The 22,953-nt window shown below is 36.8% G+C and overlaps 2 protein-coding genes across 3 annotated transcripts in view; one reads left to right on the top strand and one right to left on the bottom strand.

The window, feature by feature from the left end:
• HMGCLL1 (3-hydroxymethyl-3-methylglutaryl-CoA lyase like 1) overlaps positions 1-22,953 on the bottom strand; it is a 293,745-nt gene that overhangs the window by 52,336 nt on the left and 218,456 nt on the right. The window lies entirely within an intron of this gene.
• LOC118855719 (mRNA-capping enzyme-like) lies at positions 19,998-21,788 on the top strand. The gene has a single exon (XM_036765722.1). It carries the CDS (start codon positions 19,998-20,000, stop codon positions 21,786-21,788), a length of 1,791 nt encoding a protein of 596 aa, XP_036621617.1.

The following is a 22,953-nucleotide window of genomic DNA, read 5'->3' as shown; positions in this document are numbered from 1 at the left end:
GGTAGATGTATTTTAAGAAAGACTCCATTTATTCCTATGCTGTCTAGTGTTTTTAATAGGAATGGGTGTTGTATTTTGTCAAAAGCTTTTTCTGCCTCTATTGAGATAATCGTATGATTTCTGTTAGTTTGGTTGTTTTCTTAGTATTGAACCAGCCCTCCATTCCTGGTATAAATCTTACCTGACCATAGGATATTATACTCATGCTAAATTGCTGTAATCATTTTGCTAATATTTTATTTAATTTTTTTCATCTATATTCACTAGGGGAATTAGTCTATAATTTTCTTTCTTTGTTTTGACTCTTCCCAGTTTAGGTATCAGCACTATTTTGCATTATAAAAAGAATTTGGCAGTACTTCTTCTTCACCTATTTTCCCAAATAGTCTTGGATTATTTGGAATTAATTGTTCTTTAAATGTTTGATAGAATTCCCTTGTAAATTTATCTGGCCTTGGAGATTTTTTCTTAGGGAGTTCATTGATGGCTTCTTCAATTTCTTTTTCTGAGATAGGGTTATTTAAGTATCTTAATTCCTCTTCTTTCATTCTGAGAAATTTGGTTTTTTTGTAAATATTAATCCATTTGACTATCAAATTTATTGTCATACAGTTGGGCAAAATAGTTTTTAATGATTGTTTTAATTTCTTCTTCATTGGTGGTGAATTCATCCATTTTAGTTTTGATACTGGTAATTTGGTTTTCTTCTTTCTTTTTTTTAAATCAAATTAAGCAAAATTTTATTTGTTTTACTGGTTTTTTCCCCATAAAACCAGCTCTTCGTTTTATTTATTAGTTCAATAGCTTTATTAATTTCAATTTTATTACTCTCTCCTTTGGTTTTCAGTATTTCTAATTTGGTATTTAATTGCATATCCAATTCACTGATCTGCTCCTCCCCTATTTTACTCATGTAAGCATTTGGAGATATGAGACTTCCCCTAAAAACTGCTTTTGCTGAATCGCATAAGTTTTGGTATGTTGTCTCATTATTGTCATTCTTTTGAATGAAGTTATTGATTGTTTCTATAATTTGTTGTTCAACCCACTCACTCTTTAGGATTAGACTATTTGGTTTCCAATTGATTTTTAGTCTATCTTTCTGTAAGGGTAAGCAAAGTAGGACTTTTTGTTTTGTTTTGGACTGCTTCTCAGCACTAAGGCATTCAATCGCCTTTGATTGAGTCTTGCCTTTGTTTGTAGGAAGGCTCACACCCTTCTGCTTGTTAGGTCATGAGCAGCATGAAAACCTCAAGAGGTGTGAAGCCCTCTAGAGGTGTGAAATCCCTGACAGGTGTGACCCTGAAGAAGTGTATATATACTCTGAAGTTGGACTTTTCCTTGGCGTTCACTCATTGAAAGAGTGTTGTGTGGAGATTCTGGGTAGTTGTTAACCAGCCCCCTGGATTTGAAAACCCAGATGTTGGTGCCTCTCTCTCTGGTAAGTATGTATGTATAGCTTTGGTCAGACAGCTAGAAGCCTGTCCATTGATTTGTGTTGTTTGCTCTGTTTATATTTTCTCTGTTTGTAATTTCTGTTTGTATTTGCTCTGATGTTCAGGGTGCTGACTTTTTTCCTTGAACTAAGTGGATGATATATGTATGTTTAATTAAAGCAAGATTATGAACCCCTTAAAGTTGCTTTCCTTAGAAAAGCAGATAGAAGATCCTGTGCTAGCAACCCTGCTGTGTGCTGGTGTTATGGAACTTACACAGCCATACCAGCAGAAAGTAGCATTGTTGTTACATTTTCCATGGCCCTTTATTACATATAACTTTTATTGCATCATGATCTGAAAAACACACATTTAATATTTCTGCCTTTCTGCATTGGATTGTGAGGTTTTTATGCCCCAGTACATGGTCAGTTTTTGTGTAGATGCCATGTACTGCTGAGAAAAAGGTATACTCCTTTCTATTCCCTTTCAATTTTTTCCACATCTACCATATCTAACTTTTCTAAAACTCTATTCACCTCCTTAAATTCTTTCTTGTTTATTTTGTGGTTAGATTTATCTAGTTCTGAGAGAGAGAGGCTGAGGTCTCCCACTAAAATAGTTTTGCTGTCAGTTTCTACCAGTAATTCCCTTAACTTCTCCTCTAAGAATGTGGATGCTATACCACTTGGTGCATACATGTTTAGTAATGATATTACTTCATTGTCTAAGGTGCCTTTTTAGCAGGATATAGTTTCCTTCCTCATCTCTTTTAATTAGATCTATTTTTGCTTTTGCCTTGTTGGAAATCAAGATTGCTACACCTGATTTTTTTTACTTCAGCTGAAACATAATATATTCTATTCCAGCCTTTTACCTTTACCCCATTTGTATCCCTCTATTTCAAATGTGTTTCTTGTAAACAACTGTGACCAGAATGGCCTTTGTTTTCTTTGGGTGGCTCAGTTTACCTCATTGGGCCTTGCTGGGTCTGCTGCTCCTCTTCTGGGACAGGAAGCCCAGAGACCATGCCAGGAAGCAGAGAACTTCCTGTGTGATGAGTCATGGGGCTGGCTGAGGGGAGGTGTTAACGCCACAGCCATGCCCTATTGGGTGTTAACCTAGTCTGCACTAGGGGGAGGGGCCAACTCAAGAACCAATTGGCCCTGGTCATTCAGGCGGCATCTGATGATGTCAAAAACTCTATAAGAGGGGAGAGGACAGCTTGAAGGGCTCTCTTTCCTTTTCCGGTTGGCACGGGAGCAGTGGCAAGCTTGACTCTGGGCCCGCCCTTGCTCTCAGGCTGAGCCCAGATGTTGGTAACTATGAATTGTATTGGGTCTGTCTGTTGATATTTGTAATTTGTTTGTATTTTGTTTTGAAGTTCGGGGTGCTGGTTCATTCCCCCTGAACTAAATGGATGTTCTGAACCTCGGGGTGCTGGCTTTTTCCCCTGAAGTAAGTGAATGAATATGTATTTGGTCTGTCTCTTGATGCTTGTCTGTATGCTCCCCTGAACTAACTGAATGCTAACTGAATGCTGGATTAAAGTAAGCTGGTCAACCCTTTCACCGTGCTTTCCTTGTTTAAGCAGATGAAAAGAACCTGTGCTTTCCCAGCATGCCAGCAGCCTCCTTGGTGCCGGCTGTGGAGGGATCTTACGCCCCCACAGGAGCTGCTAGCCAGATTATTCAAACAACAACATAGTTTAGGATTATGACTTTTAATGCATTCTGTTATCTGCTTCCATTTTATGTCAGAGTTCATCCCATTCACATTCACAATTGTCATTATTTGTGTCTTTCTCTCCATCCTATCCCCCCACCTGTTTATGCTTTTCTTTCTCCTTTCTCCCTTTCCCTCCTCAGTAGAGTTTTTCTTTTGACTGCCTCCTCCCTCAATTTGCCCCACCTCTATCAGTCCCCCTCCCTTTTCTTTTCCTTTTCCTTACTTCTTCCTTCCCTTCTGTCCTTCCCTCCCTTTTCTTTCTCTTTCCCCCTCCAACTGACTATAGGGCTTCCTTCCCTTTAATCTCTCCCTCCCTTTTCTTTCCCCTTTCCCTTCCAACTGCCTATAGGGCAAGTTAGATTTCTATACCTGAGCATGTTATTCCCTCCTTGAGTCAAATCTGATGAGAATAAAGTTCAAACAATGCTCAACACCCTCTCTTCTTTCTCTCTACTGTAATATCTCTGTGCCTCTTCATGTGATGTAATTCACCCTTCTCTGACTCCTCCTTTTCTCTTCTCCCATTAGAATCTTTTTTCAGCAATTGAATAGGTTTTTTTTTTACCATCACATCACAATCAATTTAAAACCACCCCCTCTGTCTATGTATTTCCCTTCTATATGATGTAATAAAAATACAATTCTCAAGAGTTGTATCACCTTCCCTTATAAGGATGTAAATGGTTTATCCTTATTGAATAATGTTTCCCCCTTTTCCTGTTTACCTTTTTGTGCCTCTCTTGAGTCTTGTATTTGAATTTCAAATTTTCAATTGAGCTGTGGTCCTTTCAACAGGAAAGTCTGAAGTCCCCTATTTCATGGAATGTCCATCTCTTCCCCTGAAAGATTATGCTCAATTTAGCTGGGTAGTTAGTTGATCCTTGGTTTTAATCCAAGATCCTTTTCCTTATGGAATATCATATTCCAAGCCCTCCAGTCTTTTAAAGTAGAAGCTGCCATGTCCTGCATAATGTTGACTGTTTTCCATGATATTTGAATTGTTTCTTTCTGGCTGCTTGCAGTATTTTCTCCTTTATATGATAATTCTGGAATTTGGCTACAATATTCCTTGGCATTTTCAATTTGGGATCTCTTTCAGGAGGTGATCAGTGGATTTTTTTAAACTATTTTACTTTCTGGTTCTAGGACCTCAGGGCAGATTTCCTTGAAGATTTCTGGAAAGATGCTATCCAGGCTCTTTGTCTTTCATCATGGTTATCAGGTAGATCAATAATTTTTCAATTATCTCTCCTGGATCTATTTTCCAGGTCAGTTGTTTTTCCAATGAGATATTTTCCATTTTCTTCTATTTCTTCATTCTTTTGATTTTTTTTGGCTGATTCTTTATGTCTTATAGAGTCATTAGCTTCCATTTGCTCACTTCTAATTTTTAACGAATTGTTTTCTTCAGTTACCTTTTCTACCTCCTTTACCATTTGGCCAATTCTGCTTTTTAAGGAGTTGTTTTCTTCGGTGTGCTTTTTTCCATTTTGTCAATTGTATTTTTAAATTTTTCTCCTATCTCTCTTATTTGATTCTCAAAATCCTTCTTGAGCTCTTACAAGAAGGCTTTTTGGGCTTAAGACCAGTTCATATTCCCCTTTGAGGTTCCAGATGTGGGTATATTGACTATGTTGTCCTCTCCTGAATTTGTGCTTTGATCTTCCCTTTCACGAAGAAATTTCTCTATGGTCATTGATTTTTTTTTGTTCTTCTTGCTCATGTTTTTTTGCCTTTTTTCCTGGATTTTAAACTTGATCTCTGCTTCTGGGGCCCAAGGGGCACTGCCTCAGACTTCTTGTGCTGGGGGCTAGGGACCTGGTTACTGGTTTTCCATGCTGGGGCCTCAGGTGCTGGCAGCTGGATGTTGTAGTGGTCTGCTAGTTAACCTGGTGCTAAGCTGGAGGTGGTGTGTGCCTGGTGTTGGCACTTGCCTGCTCCTCCACTCTGGGGTTCAGGTTCTCCCACTGGTCAGCTGAGGTGGGGCTTGCAGCTGGCCTGCTGGGATGCCTCCTGTCCTGTACTGGTCCCCTTCAGCCAGAGCAGGAGGGACCTTTTCTGTTAATCACCCTAGCCTCCCAAGCTAAAAGACTGGTGCACCTAGTCCTTCTGCTAGCTCCACTATTTCAAGATTTTTCCTGGGGCAAAAGTCTATGGGTTTTTCAAGGTCAACAAGGGATCATGAGAATGACTTACTGCTTACTTCTATCTTGGCTCCTGGAAGTTTAAATTGGTGACTTTCAAACATTCAGTCTTGTGGTGATAGCCCCAGGAGTAGCTGCTGCTGCTGCCACAGGCCCTCGTAGGACTGAGCTTCTCTCTCACCCAGTTCCAACAGAACCCCTTCCTGTGATCAGAGTCTGGGAATCACCACCGCTGCCAATGATTCAGTACACTGGGGTCTGCTCTGGCTTTGCTATGGTCGGGTCTGCGCTGGTGCAGCCTGTGTGCTAGATTGTGCTCCTTTCCCAGCCTGGTACAACAAATATTTCCTGTCGACTCTCCAGGGTGTCTTAGGCTGAAAATCTGCCACACTCTATCTCTTTGTGGATTCCACTCCTTTCTGCACTTTTCACCAACTGCTTCTGCTTCTGCCCTCTGGGGCCAAAGAGAACAAGTCTGTCTATCTTATTGTTGAGAAGATAACATGAAGAAAAAATACATATAGCACTTTCTAAGTCTAAAACTTGAATGAATACACTTATTTACTATAGGCAGTTACATGATTCCTTATTGAATTCAAGTACTTAGTTTTAGAACTGGGTGGTGAATAGGTATGATACAAAAGTCATTTTTAGCAACAGAATGGTGAAATTACTTATGAAGCAACAAAGTCAAAATAGAAGAATGGTACTGGATGAGAGATAGGTAAGTTAGGAAAAAAGTAATATCCACCTTGTTGGTTGGGCCTTGCTTATGAGCATGGAGTTTAAGATGAGTGACTTCCTAAAGACTACCTAAATTTGTGATATACCCAGTAAGAGGAGCTCAGAAATAATCAAAGATCAGGAGGCAGCTAGGTGGTACAGTGAGTAGAGCACCAGCCCTGGAGTCAGGAGGACCTGAGTTCAAATCTGGACTCCAACATTTGAGACTCTTACTACCTATGTGACTTTGGGCAAGTCACTTAACCCCAATTGCCCTGCCTTCCCCCCTACAAAAAAAAGAAATAATCAAAGGTCTGTCTTAAAAAGAAGCAAATGATTCTACATATTTGTGTACTTCTCTTTGCTGTATATAGGCCACCAGAGCTCTTTTGGGAGACCAATTCAACTTCTGTTTATAAAGTTTAAGGTGTCCTGAAACTGAAATATTATGAGACACCTATTTTTTTCTGCTTATTGATCAAAAGCCACCTCAGGAAATGTTTTTATAAATTAATTAAAATTTAATATAATACAGCCAGTCACAGAGGGTGTAGGGGAAACTACCGAATTGAATAGAATATGATTTAAAAGAGAAACACAAGTAGCCAAGACAGCTGTTGAAGGTTAGTGGTTCTTATGGAATAGGAGTCCAGCTTGGAACATGCAGAGGAAAGGCTGAGCAAGGTTACAATGAGGAATAACAAAAATCTTGAAATCCTAAGCTGCATTTGTAGGGGTTCTCATCAAGAAAAAGGATGTGAAAAGTCCTATTGGTTTGGCTATTTAGAATGGTGAGGTGGCCCAAAGCACAGAGTGAGTCATAGATAGTTCTCTGACCTAAGAGTCAGATATTTAAAACTTATTTAGAAAGCAGAGATGGATAGAATTTTTGAGCCTCACACACCAAAAAATGTGAATATGACAATGTGGTAGCCATTAACATTTTTAACTAGAGAGAATATGAATTGAATTTGTCTTCTGTAGTCCTGGGTTCTAGTCCATTAATAAACTGTACCCACTCAGGCAAATCATTTCACATGCTGCATCTCAATTTCTTCATCTATAAAATGAATGATTCAGATGAGTTGTACTCTCAGATCCCTGCCAGTTAGAAAATCCCAGGATTCTGTGATTCTATCAAAACATAATTTCCTGATGTCCCAATTACTTTAAGATGTCTTTTCCTTTCTTTTTTTTTTCTAATTTCTTCATCTTTTGTACTGCTCTACAGAGGAGAAATGCACACCAAATTAACAGAGAACATAAGAGAATGCACCAGTTGCTACTGTTTGATAATATTCACAGACCAATAAAAAGCAATGGAAAAGAGGTGCAAATTATAAAACTTAAGAGTAAACAAAGAGCTCTACAGAGTTCTTGTGTCATGGGAGTGATGCAGGTGCATATTCATCTCTTGCCACTTTGGGGAAATGAAAACTGTGTTCTTCATTCAAATGCCATTAAGTTATTTACAACTAGATCTGGAGACTTCATATGTATCATTGTGAAGTATAAAGCCAAATGTCCCTCTTCCAGGAGCACCAAAGATTAACAGATTAGAATGTTTTCCACATGTCCATTTTTACTGTCAAGAGAATTTTAAAGAAGTTTTCCAGCTTCCACAGCTGAGCCAGATGTCAATGGATCCCACAGTGAAGTGAAATTGGCAGAGTAGCCTTCTCATGACCCCAGAGTTGTTTTATCAAGGATCAGTTTTAAAGTCAAAAAGGCCATTTCTTGCTGAGGCTTATAACAGTTTGGGGGGCCCTTTCTCTCCCCAAATTGCATAGAACTGCTGACTTGGTTAAACTAGTGATACCCAGCAGTATTTCTTCTGACTCCTCTCACACTTTACTATAATTGCTATTTATGTTGGCACAAGAGAGGTAAAGGGTCTCGTTTCCACTGGAAGTTTCCGATCTCTGGTTTCAGTAACATCAGTAGAGGACATTATACCAGTCACATATTTTGTTGTCTAAACCAGGACTGGTAATTTACCCGTCAGTCTCCTCACTGTGGTTTCTGATTACTGTAGGTTGAAAGACTTCAGAGGAGACAATTTCTAAAATAATTTCAATAATTAACAGTGAATAGTTTTCCTTTATTAATATTTTGGGTCAGGAAATCATGGCTAAAGGGCCAACTATAGCTATGATGACATTTTTAATTTTTTAGAGAAATCATGTTGGCTCCCTTTCTCTTAATCCAGTGTTTCAGGAGTACTGAACTGTAGCACACTACAGTGAGATAAAGAAGTAGTTATGTCATATTTATATATGGTACAATGCAAAGAGAACTATCTCTGAAGTCAGAAGGACTGGCTTAAAATTCCACCTCTAACACTTAGAAATTCTGTGTCTGGGAAAGTTACTTATCCTCCATAGGCTCGAGTTTCTTCATTCTGTCATCCTACAGCATTAAACCGATATGGCTTACTATTTGAAATAACTTTAACACTAAAAATAACCTATTTAACCAGAATGGGAAAAGGTTTAAAATGAGAAATATTCAATGGTCATAAATTGGAAGCACTATGTATGGTCCAACTGGCTAAAAAGAATAAAAGATATTTATCTTTATTGAATATAAAATGTATATGATGCATATTTTTGTATGTATATAGAGCTCAAATTAGAGCTATAGAGATAGATATATAAATACATTATACTGCTGAAACAAAACAATCTTTAAAGAGTCTTCAACAAGATGTCTCTAATGTGCTTCAAAAAATGAGATTCCTTGATGGCTCTAACAATAAACATAATTGTCTTCAATGATCCTGTGGCAACCCTATGACAATTAATTAGGCACAAAAGATGCTTGTCTTTGTGACAGAAGATAAGTCTTACACTTAGTTAAAATAGAAGAGGGATTCCCTATAGATTGAGAATTCCCTTAGATAATACTGTTTGTGCAAGACATTGTGCCGACTTTGTCAAGCCCTCAAAAACCACCAAACTTAAAAATGAGGTCCATTCAAAAGATTTTGGCTAACAATCCATTAAAAGAAAGATCGTGATGAAATATAGTTGTGAATCATGAAGAACACAAATCACAACAGGGATATGCATGGGTGAGATCAATAAATTATAACATTAATAACGAAGGCCTGCATGAAAGAAATGATATAAATAACGTAATCCAGAAAAGTTTTTACTGGAAAGGGAAGTAAGCCAATCACATAAGAAGCGTGAAAGATAACAAATACAAATCCTGAGTCCTGCACTGGTACCCAGCTAATGATAAAAGACCTAGAAAAGGGCCTCAAATATGTTCAGTCAATCTTTTATAGGAGATTCTATAAATAAACAGACAAGAATCACACAGAATGAAATGGCACAGATATACATTAATGAGACCAGGGACTCACCAAAGTATAAGATGAACTAAAAGTAGGAACTGTTTTTAATAAATAATTAGCTTTTAAGGACCTATATATAATATATATATATAACATATGTATATGTTATATATATATATATATTATATATAAGGACCATTATAAGACACCTATTACTGAGTAAGCATGAAAATACCTTTGAAATTTTTTGTCACACTTAGCTGCGAATTTTACTATAACAGAAGCCTTATGCTCAAATTTGAAATATGAAACCAATTTGATTATGCTACCTAACTCCTATTATTATTTTTATACTGTTATTATTACTATCACTATTATACCATTATTAGAACTTCCTCTTGTGGTCACAAGTTTTCCCAGAGCACCTTCTCATACAGGCATCTCTTCCTCCTCTGTCAAGCTGTAAAGTTTTCAATAAAGTGGTCATGGTACACTGACCTCTCAGTTTGCTAACTGACCCTCTTATTTTAATTTCAGGTTGGAGATAGTTGAATTAGTTCTTATACATTTTTTCAGCACCTTATTATCTAACTGATATCCACTTAAACCACTTTAATTCCAGTGCAAAAACTCCTAGAAGTACTGCACCATTCCCTAAGTGAAACTCAGTTTACTGCATTACTCTAATTCACTTCTAGCCCAGCTCATGGTTCTCACCCCACCATTCACAAAGCAACTTTACAACCCTAACGTTCTCTCAGTGAGTTGAAGTTGAGGTGCTTGTGATAAACCTAAGTGGAAACATCCAACAGTTAGAAATATGGGCCTGGGGCCTTAAACAGAGGTAAAGATTAGGGCCTCTTCTGTATATTGGTGATAACTGAAGTCACAAGAGCATATGAGACTGTCAAAGGACAGAATATAGAGAAAGGAGAGAAAGAGTCAACAATAATGCCTCTGGTTTCATTAATGATTAAGGTGCAAATGATAAATTAACATTCAGAAAGGGAGAAAATTTATAGAAGTGAAGTATTATGGAAGCCAAGAAATAATAGAGCATCAAGAATTTGTCACCATTTTCAAATACCACAAAGGATTAAACAAACAAAAACACCAATAAAGAGATCAGAAGTGAATAATTTCAGCAAAGTTGTAGAAAAGAAATTCAAAGGGCAAAGACCTGGGGAAAGAACCACTAATTTAGAAGCAATAATACAGGCTACTTTTTAAAATAATTTGATCAGTGGAAATGGGTTTCACTGCAAACTCATTAATATATTAGCATAAATACTAGAGATTATTTAAAATCTTGTGACATTTCATGGAATCATAGACTCAGAGATGGAAAGAATATCTAAAATCATTCTCTAACTACATATAATTTGAAGATTTTGTTTTCTTTTAAATGAAGGAAGGAAAGAAAGAAGGAAGGATTTCATAAGCACCTAATATGAGGTAGCAGGCACAAATATTATCTCATTTGAATCTTACAATCCCTTGGAGGTAGGTGCTACCACAGTTCCCATTTTACTTTTGAAGAAACTGGGGTAAAGAGAGGTCAAGTGATTTGTCCAGGGTCAAACACCTATTAAGTTTCTAAGGCAGGGTTATAACTCAGATCTTCCTGACTCAATGTCCAGCACTGTCCTAGGTAGAGTTAGGGATAATTCATAAAGTCACTTTCACTTTGAAATTCAATTAATATTTTAGCAATTGGAATTACTCTTGCCTTCACTGTTTATTAAGGGGTAAAGGGATGATGCCTGTTATTTCTAATGAGCTTTGCAGGTCTAACTTTGCAGGTATGTTGAGAAGAGGAAAATCAATTCCTTGCCTGCAGGAGCTATTTCACTTTTGTTTCTGTGGCCCAACAGCTTAGCACAGTGCCTGAAAAATACTACAGTGGAATCACAGACTTAGATCTGGAAAGGACCATGTAGTCCAACCACCTCATTTTACAGATGAGAAACTGAGGTCCTGAGAAAATAAGTGCCCAAGGTCATAGTTATAATAAATAGGAGACAGAGAATTAGACCCAGGTCTTCTGATTCCAAACCCAGTATTCTTTCCACTGTATTATGCTTCTCATAGTGGATACTTAAAAACAAATGTATATTGATTGATTATTTCAAATGTTAGGTCTGTAAGCTGTAAAAAAAGTGGGTTTTCAGAAGCAGTAAAATATTCATATAGAAAAATAACTTTTTTAAACATAAAGGAAAATAACTTGAGCAATTCTAACTGAAAACAATGGAGTTTGGTTACTGGCAATGAATTCTTCTGAGAATGTATTTGTAGAATGTAAAACTCTTCATGGAGAAATGTGAAATTAGATTTTCTGCAGTAATTGGAAGATGAGTGTACAAAGAACCTGCTCCTTATAGCATTCTTTTTCCTCTGCAACATTTTAAACTGAGGAAAATGACATAGGAAAATAGTTTTCAGTATAGCATAAAGAAAGATTTTTAATCAAAGACCAAGAAATTGGGAAAAAAAAACATTGGAAGTTTAAGAATAATTTTAGAAAGAACTTTGCATAAGCACACATCAAACAATAAAAGACAATTCCAAGAAAATTGATTTTTTTCTTAACTAAGGCAGTTGCAAAAATCTAAATATCAAGCTACATTCTACTAATCTATCAAGCATTTTGATTGTACATTACATCATCTTCTCTCCTCTCTATCTCCCAATTATCTCCTAGCCGATATCCCTACATGTGGTCATTCCTTTGCAAACTGTTGCTGAATAAATGTTCTTAAAGCATTGCTATGCAAAGAGAATAAACCACCTCCTCCCACTATGTCCAAAACCTTCCCTGGTTTCCCAGTGCCTATTGAAACTTGAAGCACTTTAGCCTGGCATTCAAAAAAGTCCTCAATTTGCCTCTTCCATACACTTCAAATCTTATTTTGAACTATTATTTTCCTGTACTTCAAGAGGTCTTATTGTAGTTTGTGTCATGGACCACTTTGGCAGTCTATGGACCCCTTTTCAAAATAGTGTTTCAAAATGAATACAATTAAATACATAGGATTGCAAAAGAAAACTAATATATTGAAATAGAGATATAAATATACAAGCAAAAAAAAGTTCATTGACTCCAGATGAGGAATGCCTCTCCTACAGGGAGTCTCTACCCTAATCTCTATTTCCTTAATAGGGCCCTGCTCATAATTGTAATGTGCGCTACCATTGCCTAAGTCAATAAAGGGGCCAAAGCACCTCTACTGAATCAATCAATCTAAGTGCCTGGAATGCTGTTCCTCATCCTCTCTGTTTTTCTAAACGCTACCTTTCTTCCATGGTGCAATCTTTGGAAATGACCATTTTTTAATTATTTTAAACTACATCTTCTTTTCCAGATTTTTGGTGGACTATGCACTATAATCACTAAAAATCTATTGAATGTTCTCTGAGCAGTGTTCACTAACCAAAAAAAAACCTCAATCTTTGATTACTATTCTTCCTTTGAACACCTATAAACTGTCTGTAGCAACAAACAAGGCAATGGTATCAGTAGTAGCAATATCACATTTATGTAATGATTAAGCTGAACATTGAGAAAATCAAATTGATTTTATTTTGTATCACTACTGACATTTTTTTAAATATCTAAGTCACATTTCATCTGTCTGAGTTAAATTTGGAAATGCAGCTTTCTTGTAAATCATTCATTGTTTCTGAGTTAAGTTCCAAAGTTCAGATTTGCCGCTAATCACAGTTCTATTGAAGGATGCTGGTGCATGCCTGGGAGACTGGTCTGTTATCCCTGCAATGCTGGCTGTCCTTCAAGAAAAGTCCTGTCTGTTATCACTGTGACACTAACTAGCAGGTGGACACTACTAGTGAGCTTATAATTGTGATGAGATGGAAGGAGCTGTTGCTAGCCCTGAATTCCAAATTTCCAGCCAATCATATTGTCCCCTATATTGAGGATACTTCTGACTTTGTAACCAATCATACCATTTTCCTCATCTGTGATGCTGCCTTTTAGTTTTTAAATAGTCTTCCTTTCACCCATTAAAAAAAAATCTGTCAGCCCTCATTCAGGGTATTTTGGCTTATTCAGGAGCTGAATAAAGGGATCTTTTATTGGTAACTATCACCCTCACCAATAAATTGAACAGGCTCAGGACTTTGTTGTTTCAAGTTACCCTAATTTCAATTGAGTCAAAGCTTTACAAAAGGCTTTCCTCATAACCACCCTCCACTTCCTTAGCCCCAGAAGTAGGAAGTCATGGATGATTTTCTCTCTTTTACATAGTGGTGGGGAGTGAAGCTCAGTGAGAATGCATAGTTTTAGAGCTAGAAATTACTTCAGAGGTTATGTAATCTAACTCCCTCATTTTACAGATGAGGAAACTAGGGCCCAGAGATTTTAGGTTACCACAGATAATAAATTTCTCTGGTTCACAACTCAACAAAATTACCTTGTATTTATTTTGTGTATATCTTTTGTGTTATTTTATTTTACATGTTATCTATGCCAATAAAATATGAACTCCTTAAAAACAGGACACTTTTATTTCTCTGTCTCCAGCATTTGTCTCCTAGCATGTAAAACATGCTTATTCATTATCTGAGTGATTTCTCTTCCCCAAAGACCTGATGGCAGAAATAATATACTTTGTAAACCCAGTACCTAGCATAGCTCTCTAGATTTAATAGATATTCAATCAATGTTTGTTGATAATGATCAATATGTAGACAAGGGATGAACAATGTAAAATTCAAGAAAATAAGACCCAGGAAAAAATACCATCTCCAAATGGCCATTTCAAAATTTAACTTAAGACATATGAATGAATGAAAAGATTTGGAACTATTTTACTCCTGAGATAAAATAATTCCATGTAAGATGCATAAAAGAATTAGTTCTAAAATAATAAGGATTATAATAATAAAATTTTGAGTTGATAGGTATTGAACAATGTGAGGGGAAAAGGAGGGTAAGATTAGAAAAAATTATTTCAAAAAATTGGGGAAGAAGAAGGGTTGGCAGAGAGGCTGTCATTTGAATTTCATTCTTATTTGAACTGTTCAAAGGAGGAAAACAAACAAACAGAAACAGTTGGGGACAGAAATACATTTCATTCAACAAAGAAATAAGAGAAAAGAGAGAAAATAAGAGGGAACCTAGATTAAAGAAAGGATAAGTATTAAGGAAAACCACCTCTCAAAGAAAGAATGGGAAACAAAATGAATACACACATAAGTGAATAAGGTGGAGAGAAATATGCAATTTGTTATCATAATTATGAAATGAATAGGATCAGCTAAACCATAAATCAGATAGTAGATAAAGGATAGTAGAATGGATTAGAAAACATAATCCAACAATATGTCCTTTCTAAGAAACATACTTGAAACATAAAGACAATACAGTTTAAAATAAATGGCTGGAGCAAAATGTACAGTGTTCTATCTGAAGTAAAAAAAAAAAAAAGGCAGAGATAGCAATCACAATGTCCAAAAAAGCAACAGCTAAAGTAGACCTGATCAAATAAGATAAACAAAAAAAACTACATTTTGCTGAAAGAAACAATAGATAATGAATTAATATCAAGACTAAACATAGGTGAGCCAAATGGCATAGTAGATAGGTTTTTTGAAGATATGTTAAATGAGGTATAAAAAGAAATGTAATTATAATATATAATTACAATATGATTAATAAATATAATATGTAAATATAATTAAATGATATTATAATAGTGAGAGCCTCAATTTATCCTTCTCAGAAGATAATTTTAATACAAAAACAAATGAATGACTTCAGTAGATATATAGAAAAGTTAAATATGATAGACCTCTGGAGGTTATTGACTGGAAATGGAAAGGAGCAGTCATATCTCTTGTCTATGCATGATAATTTTATGAAAATTTAATATGTATAGGGGCACAAAAACTTCACACAATTCAGAAAAGTTGAAATATTAGAAATATCTTTTAAGGGCATAATGGAATAAACTTGTGTTTAATAAAAGGTATCAGAAGCAAAGATTAAAATTAACAGGATTCTAAATAGGAGTAAATAAATCTAAAGAATGAGACAAAGATACTATTGTGCTATAAGAAATGGGGAACATATGGACTTCATAATAACCTGGAAAGACCTACATGATATGATGCTGAGTGAGGGGAGCAGAACCAGGAGAACATCGTATACAACCGCAAACATATTGCTTCTGTGATGACTAACTTTGGTAGACTTGGCTCTTCTCAGCAACACAAGGTTCAAAGACAGATCCAAAGAACTCATAATTGAAAGAGGTATCTACATCCAGAGAAATAATTACAGAGTCTGAATGCAGATTGAGGCAAACTATTTGCCCTCTTTTTTTTCTCTTCTTTATTGGTTTTGCTTCTTCTTTCTCATGATTCATTCCATTGTTCATAATTCTTCTTTACAACTTGACTATTGTGTAAATAAGTTTAATGGGAAGGTATATGTAGAACATATATCAGATTCCATGCCATCTTAAGGGGGAAGGGGGAGGAGAGGGAAGGGGAGAAAATTTGGAACTCAAAAACTTGCGGAACTGAGTAAACTAAAAATAAAAAAAAAATCTAATTTTTTTTAAAAAGTGAGACAAAGAAGAAACTATGGAATCATAGTTTTTGTAACAATACTAACAGCAATGAGATAATATATCAAAATTTGAAGATGCCAGCAAAATGTTACTTATGGGAAATTTTCTATCTCTAAATATTTTTATCATTAAAGAAATCAGACTGATGAATTTGATAAGCAAATAAAAAATAACTAGAAAACAAATATGCTATTTAAAAATTAAACATGAAAATAGAAATCTTAACAATCAAAGAAGAGTGTAATGAAATAGAAGGCAAAAATACCATTTAGTCAATTAGCAAAAACTAGGATTTAAAAAAGAAAAAAAAACACTATTAGGAAGTGGAGCCAAGATGGCAGATTAAAGGCAGGGACTCACCTGAGCTCTCCCCCAAACCCCCCTAACTACCTTTAAATAATTACTCTAAAAAAATTCTAGAGCAGCAGAACCCACAAAAAGATGGAGTGAAACAATTTTCCACACCAAGACATCTTAGAAGGTTGGCAGGAAAGATCTATCATAATAGGGTGACAGAGGAGCACAGTCCAGCATAGCCTCTGCCAGAGCAGACTTGGCCCCAGCAAACCACGAGCAGGCTTTGGGGCCACTGAATTAGTCAGTGTTAGCCGTGGCAGATTTCTCAGCCCACAGAAGGTAAGGACATCTAACAACAAAAGGAAACTTACAGGAGTCCATATGCTGGCACCAGGGGCAGGACTCTGTTGCACTGCCTATACTTGGATCTGGATGGCAGTCCTGGGTCTTAGTTCCAGTGTGAGGAGGAGCACTAACACAGCTGAGTTTGTGGCTGCAGGAAAGCAGAGATGATGTTCACAGTTCCAGTGTTGAAAATAATGCTTGCGATTGTTCACAAACCAGTGCACAGTTCAGGAGAGTAGTAGACATACCTTTCCCTAAATTATATCAACTTGGAAGAGTCAAAAACTTAGAGGCCCCCAGAATTACCTCTGAAAAGAGCTGCACAAAAAAACCTGAAGCTTGGGACAGTGCCCCCTCCACTTGGGAAGCAGAGTCCCACTTTAGAATAGAGTTAAAACTTTAAAAGTTGACTGGAAAATGAGAAAACAACAGAAAAAATTCTGATGGAAGTTACTGTGATGACAAAGAAGATCAAAACACACATTCACAAGAAGACAACAAAGTCAAAACTCCTGCATCCAAAGCCTCAAAGAAAAATATGAATTGATCTCAAGCCAAGGAAGAGCTCAAAAAGGATTTTGGAAATCAAGTACAAAAGTAAAAGAAGAAGATTGGGAAAAGCAATGAGAGTGATGCAAGAAAATCATGGAAAAGAGTCAATACCTTAGTAAAGGAGGCACAAAAAATACTGGAGAAAATAATATCTTAAAAAAGAATAGACCAAATGGTAAAAGAGGCACAAAAACCCAATGAAGAGAATACCTTGAAAAGCAGAATTGGCCAAATGCAAAAAGACAGACAAATAGTCACCGAAGAGAAGAACTCTCTTAGAAAGTAGAATTGGCCAAATGGAAAAGGAGGTACAAAAGCTCACTGAAGAAAATAATTCCTTAAAAGTTGGAATTGGGCAAATGGAAGCTAATGACTTTATGAAATGTCAAGAAACAATCAAGCATAATCAAAAGAATGAAAAAAAAGTGAAGACAGTGTGAAATATCTCATTGGAAAAGCAACTGACCTGGAAAATGGATCCAGGAGAGATAATTTAAGAATTATTTGGTTACCTGAAAGTCACGATCAAAAAAAAAAGAGCCTCAAGAAATTATTAAGGAAAACTCCCTGATATTCTAGAACCAAAGGATAAAACAGAAATTGAAAGAATCCACCAGTCACCTCTTGAAAGAGATCCCAAAATGAAAACTCTTAGGAATATTATACTCAAATTCCAGACCTTCTAGATCAAGGAGAAAATACTGCAAGCAGTATAAAAAGAAACAATTAAAATATTGTGGAGCAATAGTCAGGATAACACACGATGTAGCAGCTTCTACATTAAGATTTGAGGGCTTGCAATATGATATTCTGGAGAGCAAAAGAGCTGGGATTACAACCACGAATCACCTACCCAGCAAAAGTGAGTATAATCCTTCAGGGGGAAAATGGATATTCAGTGAAATAGAGGACTTTCAAGCATTGCTGAGGAAAAGACCAAAGTTGAATAGAAAATTTGACTTTCAAATACAAGGTACAAAATAAGCATTAAAAAGGTAAACAGGAAAGAGAAATTATTAGTGATTTAATAAAGTTAAACTGTTTATATTCCTACATGGTAAAATGATATTTACAATTCCAAAAAACTTTCTCATTATTAGAGATTTGATAAGGTTAAACTGTTTATATTCCTACATGGAAAAATATTTTTAACTCCTAAAACCTTCTCATTGTTAGGGGTGTTAGAAGGACTAAATAGACAGAAAGTTGTATGTATGGTAAAATTATCTTAAAAATAAAGTTAAGAGATGAGAAAGAAAAATACACTGAGAGATGGTGGAAGGGAGAGGTAAAATGGGATAAATTATCTGATACAAAAGAGGCCTGAAAGATATTTTACAGTGGAGGGGAAGTGGGGGAAGAAGGGAGGGGAGCACATGAACTTTAATCATAATTGGCTTAAAGGAGGAATTATATACACACTTCTCTCCCTACTTCCCCACCCCCCACCCCCACTGAGAAGACACACTCTATACTCAAGCTATAGAAATCTTCCTTGCCATACAGGAAAGTAGGAAGGAAAGAGGATAAGATAAGGGCAGGGGTAGGGAGCTGATAGAAGAGAGGGCAGTGTAATGGAGGTAAAAGTCAGAAGAAAAACACTTTTGGGAATGGACAGGGTAAAAGGAGAGAGAGTAGGATAAATGGAGAAAATAGGATGGAGGGAAATACATAGTTGGTAATCATTACTGTGAAAAAAAATGTTTACAATCAGTTTCCCTGATAAAGACTTCATTTCTTAAACATAAAGAAAACTGGGTCAAATTTATAGAAATAAGAGCCATTTCTCAATTGATAAATGGTCAAAAGATATGAACAGACAGTTTTCAGACAAAGAAATAATTCTAGCTATAGTCATATTAAAAAACATGCTCTAAATCACTATTTATGAGAGAAATGCAAATTAAAAGAACTGTGAGATTGGCTAGTATGACAGAAAAGGAAAATAACAAATGTTGGAGGGGATATGGGAAAATTAAAACAGAAAGGTACTACTGGAGAAGTTATGTATTGATTCAACCATTCTGGAGAGCAACTTGGAACTATGCCCAAAGGGCTATAAAACCATGCATTCCTTTTGACCAAGCAATATCACTAATAGGTCTATATCCCAAAAGAGGTTTTTTTAAAAAAGAAAACTATGAACTCTGTGTACAAAAATATTTATAGCAGCTCCTTTAGTGGTGGCAAAGAATTGGCCATGGAGGGGATGTCCATCAATTGTGGAATGGCTGAACTGTTGCATATAATTGTGATGGAGTGCTATTGTGCTTTGAAATGATGATCAGGATGTTCGCAGAAAAACATGGAAAGACATGAGCTAATGCAAAGTGAAATGAGCAGAAGCAGAACACTGTACACAGTAACAGCAATATTGTATCATGATCTACTATGAATAACTTAGCTACTCTCAGCAACACAATGATCCAGGACGATTCTGTAGGACTTATGGTGAAAGGTGCTGTCCATCTTCAGAAAAAGAACTGGTAAAGCCTCAATGCAAATCAAAGATACTTTTTCTTTATTGTCTTCATTTTTTCTTAAGTTTTTTGTCTGTTTTCTTTCACAGAATGACTTGCATGAAAGTGTGTTTGCATCGTGGTTGCACCGGCTGTTGTGGAGTGCTGTCTGAATGAAAGTGGCGCCGGGAAGCGGCTGGACATTGGGCTGAAGGAGCAGCACGTTGGCGGCGGCAGCCCTCGGAGCAGCGGTCCTCTCAGCAGCGGCAGCGGCAGCGGGCAGGGTTGGGGACCTGCCTCCCTTCCCCTCTCGCGGGCGGAGCTGAGAGGCTCTTCTGGGCGGAGGGTTCGGGGATAGAGCGGCTCCGGGCCTTGTGTGCAGCGGCCCCGGCCGCCCCGCCGCCGTGTCCCGGGCCATGGCGCGCAACAAGATCCCGCCCCGGTGGCTGCACTGCCCGCGCCGAGGCCAGCCCGTGGCAAGGAAGTTCTTACCTCTGAAGACTATGTTAGGACCAAGATATGATAGTCAAGTCGCTGAAGAGAATCGATTCCATCCTAGTACGCTCTCCAACTATCTGAAGAGCCTAAAGGTTAAAATGGGACTTTTGGTGGATTTGACAAATACTACAAGATTTTATGATAGAAATGACATTGAAAAAGAAGGGATCAAGTATATAAAGCTTCAGTGTAAAGGTCATGGGGAATGCCCTACCGCTGAGAATACCGATACATTCATTCGTCTATGTGAACACTTTAATGAGAAGAATCCTCCTGAACTTATAGGTGTTCACTGTACTCATGGTTTCAATAGAACTGGTTTCCTCATCTGTGCCTTCTTGGTTGAGAAGATGGATTGGAGTATTGAAGCAGCAGTTGCTACCTTTGCACAAGCCAGACCACCAGGAATCTATAAGGGTGATTATTTGAAAGAACTTTTTCCACGTTATGGGCATGTAGAAGAAGCACCTCCCCCACCTTTACTGCCAGAGTGGTGTTTTGAGGAAGAAGAGGAAGATGAGGAAGAGGATGGAAAAAAAGAATCTGAACCTGGATCAAGTACTTCCTTTGTCAAAAGGAGAAAAGAACGTTTAAAATTGGGTGCCATACTCTTGGAAGGTGTGACAGTTAAAGGTGTAACTCAAGTAACAACTCAACCAAAATTGGGAGAGATACAGCAAAAGTGTCATCATTTCTGTGTCTGGGAAGGGTCTGGATTCCCTGGAGCACAGCCTGTTTCCATGGACAAGCAAAATATTAAATTGCTTGAGCAGAATCCATACAAAGTAAGCTGGAAAGCAGATGGTACTCGGTATATGATGTTGATTGATGGCACAAATGAAGTTTTTATGATAGATAGAGATAATTCAGTTTTTCATGTGTCAAATTTGGAATTCCCATTCTGTAAAGATCTTCGAATTCATTTGTCAAACACACTTTTGGATGGGGAAATGATTGTTGACAAAGTAAATGGACAGGTCGTTCCTCGGTACTTGATATACGACATAATTAAATTTAATGCACAGCCAGTTGGAAATTGTGATTTCAACACTAGATTGCAATGTATTGAAAAAGAAATTATAAATCCTCAGCATGAAAAAATGAAGAATGGACTCATTGACAAAAAACGAGAACCATTTAGTGTTAGGCACAAGCCATTTTTTGACATCTCTACTTCAAGAAAGCTGCTTGAAGGAAGTTTTGCTAGGGAAGTCAGCCATGAAGTAGATGGACTTATTTTTCAGCCTATTGGAAAATACAAACCTGGTCGGTGTGATGATATTTTGAAATGGAAACCTCCCAGTCTGAATTCTGTAGATTTTCGCCTAAAAATAACAAGAATGGGAGGAGAAGGGCTGCTTCCCCAGAATGTTGGCCTTCTTTATGTTGGAGGTTATGAAAGACCATTTGCACAAATTAAGGTGACAAAAGAACTAAAACAATATGACAATAAAATTATAGAATACAAATTTGAGAACAACAGCTGGGTCTTCATGAGACAGAGAACAGACAGAAGCTTTCCAAATGCTTATAACACTGCCATGGCTGTATGTAATAGCATTTCAAATCCAGTCACCAAGGAAATCCTCTTTGAGTTCACTGACAGATGTATGACAGCTTCTCAAGGACAAGCATGGAAGCATCATCTGGACCTAGACACAGAGCTCATGCCTCTTCCACCTCCCAAAAAGCCACGTCCTGGCATCTAATTTCAAGGTTTAGAAACAAATGAGTGGGAAAAAGCCTGATGTTGCTTTACAGTTTTGTAGCCAGAGGAACTAAAAAAACCGGTGGGCTATACATTTGAGAGGAGGGAAGAAGAAATAACAAAAAACTGGTATTGTAGCTGTCCTATAAATATTTGATGCATTTTCTTCAATGCATCATGAACTTGAACATTCTCTTTTTACTTGATAAATACAAGCTTACCTTGTAAAATCTGAAGTTTGAACTATCCAAAGGTTTAGATAAGATTAGAATCAATGGAAAGCAGCTTTGTTTATGTATGGATAACTTTCACTTTTAATTTACAATGTTACTAATCTGGAACTGTAAGTATAGGAAACACTGTATTTTTAGGGACTATCTTTTAAAAACAGTAAAGTTACAGACTTCCTTTTCTAAGCAATGGAGTTAGTCTCATTTATCATAGATTTCCTACATTCAGAGATTGATGTGTTTAAACAATAATAGAATTGTTTGAGTATAATACTAGTAAAATGAGTTTTGCTCATTTTAATATCTCTTTTTGTGGGAGGGAAATATTTAAAAAAAGTGAAAATTTATTGTTGTGATTAACCTCCTTTCTAAAGGAAACTTGTTAGGTATTTCTATCTGTTTCTGTTATTTGAACTCTCTTATCTAATGTATAGTGTGCCAGTTTTAGCTTTGCTTTTTAAGCTTCTCCATAGAAAGTGAGCACACACCAAATCCCTGTATGTAGCTCTCTCCTAAGAGACTGCTTCTAATGGCAGGGCTACTTCAGCTTAACCTTCCACAGTGACAGCACATTGTAAATGACATTAAAACACACAACTCACTGGGATATGCAAGAGTGATAACCAATACAAATGATCTTGTGTTAGTTCCCCTGAACAAAACAGCAAAGGTGATTTCTCTGATTAGACGGTAATGCCAATGGAATAGAATACCGTCACGGGAAAACGGTCTCCCGCTGCTATATAAATGTAGAGGCCACACTAGACATTCATCGGAACTGAACATCAAGAAAACCAAGATGTTTATTTTCATAACCAGTGTTGGTTGTTCTATACCAGTGACATTATTCTTGTGATACCAAATGAACAAATAAATTGATTGATATTTGTATTTGGGACAAAAAAAGAAAAAAGAAAATGTGTTTCCATGACTGAC

Source organism: Trichosurus vulpecula, chromosome 7, assembly GCF_011100635.1.
Source record: "Trichosurus vulpecula isolate mTriVul1 chromosome 7, mTriVul1.pri, whole genome shotgun sequence".
Lineage (NCBI taxonomy): Eukaryota > Metazoa > Chordata > Mammalia > Diprotodontia > Phalangeridae > Trichosurus > Trichosurus vulpecula.
Note: the sequence above shows the minus strand (reverse complement) of the source record. Positions and strands in the feature narration are given on the sequence as shown.